The sequence below is a fragment of the Saccopteryx leptura genome, chromosome 2, assembly GCF_036850995.1.
Source record: "Saccopteryx leptura isolate mSacLep1 chromosome 2, mSacLep1_pri_phased_curated, whole genome shotgun sequence".
Classification (NCBI taxonomy): domain Eukaryota; kingdom Metazoa; phylum Chordata; class Mammalia; order Chiroptera; family Emballonuridae; genus Saccopteryx; species Saccopteryx leptura.
The window spans coordinates 381277365-381285564 of record NC_089504.1 but is presented as its reverse complement, the minus strand read 5'-3'; the positions used below and the strand labels follow the sequence as shown (position 1 = coordinate 381285564).

At 45.2% G+C, this 8200-nt stretch overlaps 1 protein-coding gene across 2 annotated transcripts in view; it reads left to right on the top strand.

Annotated features, from left to right (window-relative positions):
- Positions 1-108: 108 nt before the first annotated feature.
- The window catches only part of CDC45 (cell division cycle 45), a 28641-nt gene continuing 20549 nt past the window's right edge, over positions 109-8200 (top strand). For both annotated transcript variants that reach the window (XM_066366487.1, XM_066366486.1), the window contains exons 1-8: positions 109-233; positions 362-421; positions 1177-1269; positions 2282-2419; positions 4022-4168; positions 5257-5312; positions 6660-6708; positions 7373-7434. In XM_066366487.1, the coding sequence (XP_066222584.1) occupies positions 183-233; positions 362-421; positions 1177-1269; positions 2282-2419; positions 4022-4168; positions 5257-5312; positions 6660-6708; positions 7373-7434 (656 nt within the window). In that variant the 5' untranslated portion in view covers positions 109-182. The remainder of the gene's footprint in view (positions 234-361; positions 422-1176; positions 1270-2281; positions 2420-4021; positions 4169-5256; positions 5313-6659; positions 6709-7372; positions 7435-8200) is intronic.

Below are 8200 nucleotides of genomic sequence, written 5' to 3'. Positions count from 1 at the left end.
ACGTCCCCAGCAGTGGATGCAACTGCTGCAATATGAACCAATCAGGAAGAAAGGCTGGGAACTAGGGAATTATTGGTTGGCCTATGGGCCAATTGGAAGAAACCTGATTTGGCGGGAGCCTTGACCACCGCCGGGGCTCTTGGTGTCTGTGTGTGAGCTCTGGTTATCTCGCTGCCGTGGTCATGTTTGTGTCCGATTTCCGCAAAGAGTTCTATGAGGTGGTCCAGAACCAGGTGATCCCCTTTCTTCAACCCCCGAAACCTTTTCGAGGGGAAAGGATGAAGGGGAGCGACCATGGGAGAACAGGAGGGGCTCGGGTTAGGGGCGCTGCTTTCAGCGCTCTTTTTCTCTCCCCCGACAGAGGGTTCTTCTCTTCGTGGCTTCGGACGTGGACGCACTGTGCGCTTGCAAGATCCTTCAGGTAAGCACTGAGTACCCTGGGAGGGTGGGATCGGGCGAGAGGTTGGGGCGTAGAGTCCGGAAGGAACGTGATGCAATAGGGAAAAGAGAGGGAGGTGGTGAGCAAGGTAAGAAACAACTTCCCAGCTGAGAACTCAGGTTGGGGTAGGGGCTGGAGCAACAACTGAAAGCGGGGGAGGGGGATTCTTGAGAGGTCGCCTCCCGGGCAGGACAGTATTGGGTGGGTTATAGAAGGAGAACGATTAGGCAGAAGTGAAGGAGACTAGTTAGTAGTTTTGCAATATCCTAGGCAAAAAGTGGCTGCATTAGAGAGACTTGTTAACCTGTAGTCGAGGTTGGTTGAGACAGGAATCTGTCACAACTGAGGACATAGTGGCGCCATAAACAATACTGGAAATACAGAATTCCTTAGTATATTAGGGAAGATCATTGGTTTGTTTTTGAAAATGGTATGTTGGATGTTTACATGAGCTTTGGTCAGGCCCTTGGTTCAGGAACTACTTAGAATACTTAGAAATAAGATCATCCTATCTCCCGATGTTTTCCTTTGGTAAATTTCAATATTTGGCAAAGTATACAGAATAGTATAGTGAACAATCACATTCCTATCACCTAGTTTTTCCCATTAATATTTTACTAACTTTACTTTATTCCATGTAACTTGTCTCTCAATCCATCTTATTTTTTTTTAGTGCATTTCAAGGTAAATTAAAGATATTCCAAATATGGTAGGGTTTGAAATTAATATCTCTCCAGGCCCTGCTCCAGTGTGACCATGTGCAATATACACTGGTCCCTGTTTCTGGGTGGCAAGAACTTGAAACTGCATTTCTTGAACATAAAGAACAGGTATGTAAGATGTATTTTGGAATAATTAGCCTTTCTAAGTATCAAATGTAGTAGGCAGTACAGAAGAGAAAAAACAAGCTTTATGCCAGAGTAACTTACCCTCAAGTAGACAACTACAAAAAAGAAAAAGATATTGAATAAGGACAACCTCTAATTTTGAACTTGTGTTGCAGACATTTTATTGTAAGGTGCTTGGAATTTAGCAGTTTGTTTTAGATGTGGCCTAGTTAAAATTATTTTAGATTAGATTACTATTTTACGTTACCTCTTCTAGAAAATATGTCCCAGTTTCCAACTTGGGATCCAAGAACATAATTTAAACAGGATTCCTCCCACCTCTCCCTAGGGTTATAATGAGAGCTAGAATATCTGAGACCCCCACAGGGAGGGACTGGAGTATGGAAGAGGGTCCCTGGAGTCTACCATATCTAGGACTGTCTGACAGAGGTAAAGCCTCACCAGGAGCTCCTGTCATCATGGGAGGGACCTTTGTGAGTTCTGTTTTTATAAGGAAAGGATTTTCTATAGTGAGGGGATGTAATAAAAACTTAATATTTAGGTGTCCATTAAGTATGGGCCACTCAAAGATTTGCTAAAATTTTAAACCTGTAGAATACTGTTAGAACGGAGAAGCTGTTTATCACATAGAGTGATTGAGATCTGGAGAGGCCCAGTTATGTCTTTGAGGTTTTGGTTTGTTCTTCATCAAATTCTTGACCCTGTACATTAGAATTCGTGAGACTTGGGCATGCTGAGCCTCTGCAGGCTCCACGGTGAAGCGAGAACAATCACAGGACCTTGCTCACAAAGTTGTCATGGAAATTAAATAGTATATGGAGTATGTTAAAGCACTTAGCACAGCCAGCTATGGCCCTGTTTGGAGCCCCTTGCCATCAGGGCCTTGCCAAGTGTCGGGTTAGATGTGTCTCAGCGGAAGGACTCAGAGGCCTAGTATGCTGAAGGTAAAGGAATCCTCTTGATGTACTTCACAATATCTCTCTTCTTTTTTCAGTTCCGGTATTTTATTCTCATAAACTGTGGAGCTAACATAGACCTATTAGATGTTCTTCAACCTGATGAAGATGTCATATTTTTTGTGTGTGACACCCATAGGCCAGTCAATGTTGTGAATGTATACAATGATACCCAGGTAACTAGGCCTTTGGGGCCCGTGCCTGTCCTGCATTCTCCCATCTATCTGTCTGTTCCTTTTTATGCTGAGGACATTACACCTGGTGTCCTTAGCAAGATAAGAACCTGGTTTTGTTCATCTTTGATGAGAAACGTGACACCTAACCCTTGGAGTTGCTCAGAATGCGCTTGTGGAATTTGCTTGACCTGAAAGATATAGGGACTGGAATCCTGCACCAAGTCTGTCCTCGGAGCTTAGGGGTCCAGCCCAGCCTCATTAAATATCAAGGGACCTCAGCCCTGGCTGGTTGGCTCAGCAGTAGAGCCCAGCGTGTGGAAGTCCCTGGTTCGATTCCTGCCAAGGCACACAGAAGAAGTGCCCATCTGCTTCTCCACCCCTCCCCCTGTCCCTTCTCTCTCTCTCTCTCTCTCTCTCTCCCTCCCTCCCGCAGCCACGGCTCCATTGGAGCAAAGTTGTCCCAGGCGCTAAGGATGGCTCCATGGTCTCCACCTCATTGCTAATCAGGTGCTATAATGGCTAAGGCTTCAATGGAGTGATGCCCCAGATGGGTAGAGCATCGCCCCCTGGTGCACATGCCGGGTGGATACCGGTCAGGCGCATGTGGGAGTCTGACTGTCTCCACGCTTCTAACTTTGGAAAAGTGCAAAAACATAAAAAAGTAAAGGGATCTCAGAGGCATCTGGCCTGCCCATCCAAGGGGTGACTTAGGACCAGCAAGACAGTGGTGTGAAAGGCCATGTTAGCCTAACATGGCTCTGCTGCTTGCTTTTTGAACCCCTGAGCAGGGAGCCTGATACAGAACAGCCAGCTAACCTTTCTCTGAGTTGATCTTCTCCCACCCACATTAACAAAGTGTTGTCCTGGAACTCTTAGGCAGAGGGCTTTTCCAGGAGAAATCAGCCTGCCTAGAATTGCTTTGGGGTTGCACATCTTCATGTTCTCTGTCAGAGGCCAAGTTGTGGGTGTTTATTTTCTTGGCCTGATGTGTGGCTTAAGAAGGAGCATTTTTCCAGACTTAGTGACTATAGGTAGTTTTCAAGGTTTTGTAATTGCTGCATACAGTGTCATACAACTCCAGTGCCTTATTTAACGGAAATGAAAAATTTTAAATGCCTGAGAAGTTTGAAATTACAAATTCTCAAACAGGTGGCTATTTGTATGTACAGAAAAGTTGAGTCACCCAATCTGGAAATAAGGTTTTTCAAGAGAAAAACGTGTTGAGCCTGACCAGGCAGTGGCGCAATGGATAGAGTGTCAGACTGGGATGCGGAGGACCCATGTTCGAGATCCCGAGGTTGCCAGCTTGAGCGTGGGCTCATCTGGTTTGAGCAAAGCTCACCAGTTTGGACCCAAGGTCACTGGCTTGAGCAAGGGGTTACTTGGTCTGCTGTAGCCCCACAGTCAAGGCACATATGAGAAGGCAATCAATGAACAACCAAGGTCTCGCAACGAAAAACTAATGATTGATGCTTCTCATCTCTTCGTTCCTATCTGTCCCTCTCTGACTCTCTATCTCTGTTAAAAAAAACCAAAACATGTATTGAATAGTTTTCTGTCAAGAGAGAGGAGGGACTTGATTGTTCTTTGTTTTAATCTTAGATTAAACTACTCATTAAACAAGATGATGACCTTGAAATTCCTGCCTACGATGACATCTTTAGGGATGAAGAGGAGGATGAAGAATATTCAGAAGATGAAAAGGATGATGAGTCAGAGCCTTCTGAGAAGCGCACACGGTTAGAAGAGGTGGGTTTTGGCCTCTCTCCAGTCTTCAGGAACTTGTCACTCCCAGAGGTCAGAGGCTGGTCTGGAGCCTACTGGGCCCAGAGAGCAGGTGTGATGGAGTGGAGGGCTGGCTCCTTTGGAGATGGAGGAGAGGCTGGCCCCACCTAGCACTCGGAAACGATGCAGGCTTAAGAGAAAGCCTAGTGCACTGTTCGTAAGTACGAGTTGTACATAAGTCAGATTTTGTAACTTGGGGACTTACTGTATTGTCTAAAAGTTTTGTCTTTCAAGGCTGTTTTTTCCTGGTTCTTTGGCTTTTTGGGAGAATGTATATATCTATATACAAGTATAGTTATATCTATAGAGCTAGATTTTTTTTAGGCGTATATATTTTTTTGCCTACACTTGATGTTATCAGGTTGCCAACTTCTTCAGTTCCAAGTTTGGGATATATGAGCCGAAAATAAAACCTAGGGAATTTATCACTGTGTCATTCCTCAGGACCTGGGGACCCTAGCTAGTGAACCTTCCTCTTCACCTTTCAGATTCTTATTTTATATTTTATGTAATGTCAGGGTTTTAGGTATAGTTAGTGGACGTATACAGAACACTATGGTTACCACATCTTCCTAGAAGTGGAAGTCTCAGGACCATGGATTTTTAACACTACCATACTACCTCATGCCTTTGTGGTAAGAACTAAATTAGGTTATGCGTTTAAATTAGAATAGTCACTGACACGTAATAGGATGCAAGAAACATGAACTTTTATTAACCTGGTGGGAACCAGTATGAGCTTGTATGGTCACCCCAGATCGTGTGGTGGTGGGGGCGATGGAAAGCTGAAGCAGACAGTGTAGCCAGAGCAGGCGCTGTGGCAGCATCCACTCTTGTCACAGTCACAGTGTCTTCAATGCTGATGGCCAGAGGGGTCCCAGCCATCCCCCACCTCATCACCCTTTTGCAGGAAGAGACTGTGCTAGGGGCATGGGAGTGACCCATGTTTTATATCTGAGTCCAGTGGCTTCTGTCAGATCGGAACCTTCTTGGGCTGTGGGGATAAATTCCTGGCTCATCTGGTTAACCTGTTTTCTTTGTCCCTGTACCAGGAGATAATGGCACAAACCATGAAAAGGAGAGAGCGAAGAGACTGGGAAGCCCGGAGGTGAGTATACACTTCAGACAGCACCCCACTCTCACTGTGGGTCTGTGGTGTCACTGGCACTGTTTTTTTCCCTGGAGCTGCATGCATTCTTTTCCATTTGAGGATAATTGTTTAGTTTAGAACCTCTGGGCCAGTAGCTCCTCGAGTGAGCATGTGATCTCTGCATTGGAGAACTCTGGGTCCTATTTGTGGTCCTGGTCCCACGAATGATAGGACCAGGTCCAAAGTTCTCCCAAATACATGCCATCTGTTAAGGTGACGACCTTTGGTTCTTTTATTTTTGTTTTCTAGCTATAAATATTTTATTTTATTTATTTTTTATTCCTTTTTATTAGAGAAAAGAGAGAGAGGAAGAGATAGCGAGAACAGGGGGAGGAGCAAGAAGCATCAACTCCCATATGTGCCTTGACCAGGCAAGCCCAGGGTTTTGAACTGGCGACCTCAGTGTTCCAGGTCGACGCGCTTTATCCACTGCGCCACCACAGGTCAGGCCAGCTATAAATATTTTTATTTGCAAGTTTTTACAAATGAGTTAGATGCCAGTTGTGTGAAACTTTTCATAGGAATAAAAGTATAAAAAGGAAACTAAATTATCCATAATTCCTCTTCATGGTGCAGATTTAAAATTGAAGTACTCTAAAATACAAATGTTGGAATGGTTAGTCTAGCTTGAGGTGAACATGAAGCTAGGCCCTGAGCTGGGAATTCCTTCTGCATCCAGTCCTTCAAGATCAGACAGCTGTGCCCTGCTGTTCCTTGTGGAAGGACAGTGTAAAACTATTTCAGGACATGTAAGGAAATAAAAAGAAATGTAACCTATTTTTACTAATGGGAAGAGAGTCTGGCTTTGGCTCGATCTCCCTGAGTTATTCATACTTGCACATATTTTACATAATTATTATAAACACCTAATTTTGCATTTTACCACCTACTGTACCCTTTAGATAGTTCCTAACAGCCTTATGTGGCCATTCTCCTCCATTTTGAATTGTGTGTTACTTCAGTATTTTGCTAAGATGCATAAGGCTGCAGTGAACGACCTTGCACACATAGCAAGTTGTTCCTTTGAATTGTTGTCTTGGGATAATTTCTCAGAATTGGAGTTCTGGGATTGTGCCATTATAATTCTTTCATTGCCACAAGTGGTTTGTATTTCTGTCACTCCCTTTCCAGCCTTATGCCTGTACACTCTGAGAAAGAGTCAGTAAGTGAAAAAAAGAGTCCTATGACTTTCTTTGTATTTACTTGAGTACTGTCAAGTTATAGCATTTTTTCCCAAATGTTTGGCATCCTGAACTACTTCCTGTTGAAGACCCACATTTTGTGTTGCACTTTGTTTTTTTACAGAAGAGACATCCTCTTTGAATACGAGCAGTATGAATATCATGGGACGTCAGTAAGTATGGATCGGTAAAGTTCACCAAAGTTCTGACATGGGGGTCAGTGTCCTGAAACATAAGGAGGAATGAACATAGGTTTTTTTAGAGTCACAAAAGATCTGGTTTGAATCTGAGCCCCACAGCTTCCTGCTGTATGACCTTGGGGAGGTGGTACAGCCTCTTTGAGCCTTAAATTTCTCCTCCTGCATTAAAGGAAGAGAACAGTCTTCATTTCAGAGGCAGTTGTTAGGATGACCCTTTCCATTTAGTATATGCTCAAAGAATAGCAGTGGTTATTTTTGTTCATCGTTTGTCATGAGGATGATGAGGTCCCTGACCTCCCGAATTCAGTGCCTCCCTTGGATATCACCAGGTGGCCCAGTGAAATGTGTAGAGGCCCCAGCACAGGACTGCACCTGGCTGTCCTCCCTTGCTGGATGAAGTGTGCATGGTAATGACTTTAGTTAGCAGATTATACAGTTCAGTTCATTTGAATTACTCTGTCTTCCTCAGGTTAGCCTAGAATCCATTCACAAAGCTGCTCAGACAGACCTCAATCTTTAGGGGTTCATTTGGGCCCTGGGCAGCTCGGGTCTGGCCCAGCTTTGTGGCCTGGCCCCATTGTTTGCCCCTTCTATGAGCATGGCTGCCTCTGGACTCTGGTTTCCCTTTTTCTTGCAGTCGGCCATGGTGATGTTTGACCTGGCATGGATGATGTCCAAGGATCTGAATGACATGCTGTGGTATGTAGCCTCTAGTCAAGGTCAGTGCCACATGTGGCATCCTTCTGGCAGCTCTGTCCTCCCACGGTGAGGACAGAGTCTGGAGGAAAAGGTCACCACGTGCACTTCCCTTGTCCCTACTGGGAACATTGGACGCAGCCCCCTCTCTGGGAATGGCCCTGGTTTTCTTTCTAAGTGTAAGGCTTTCAGGGAAGCACACAAACTCTCAGAAGTAGAGGGGGCATGGCCTATGTAGAGGGTCAGACAGTGGGGCCTGTATATAGCTCCTCCCTTCCCACCCTACCACTGAGCCTTGCTGCCTGGGAAGTACAGGTAACAGAAGGAACATGAGATTTGAGCAAGGTAGCCGCTACTAGGCATCTTTGCAAACCTGGCACATAGTGAATTTTACTCAGGAAAAATTGTCCTGCCACCTCTGAGTTTGCTTCAAGCAGAAGCTCTTGGCTCACTGGGGTGGAAAAGTCAGAAGGAGGTAGGGTTGGTCCCAGGGACACTACAGGTGACATTTTCTGAAGAGGTCCCTGTGAGGTGGGATCATGCAGCACAGAGATGTAGTGGGTGCTTCAGTGACCTGGGCCTCTTTCGCCTCTCTTTGTGCCCAGTATCCTCAGCTATTTTCAGTTGTGGGCCTGGAGGGGCATCTTGAAGGACGCTGCCTGGAACTAGCAGATGGCATACAGTTCTGGCTGTGACCCCAGGGAGGCCAGGCCAGCTTAGATCTCTATTATCTCATCCACAAAAGATAAGCTTAGAGAAGGAACTTTGG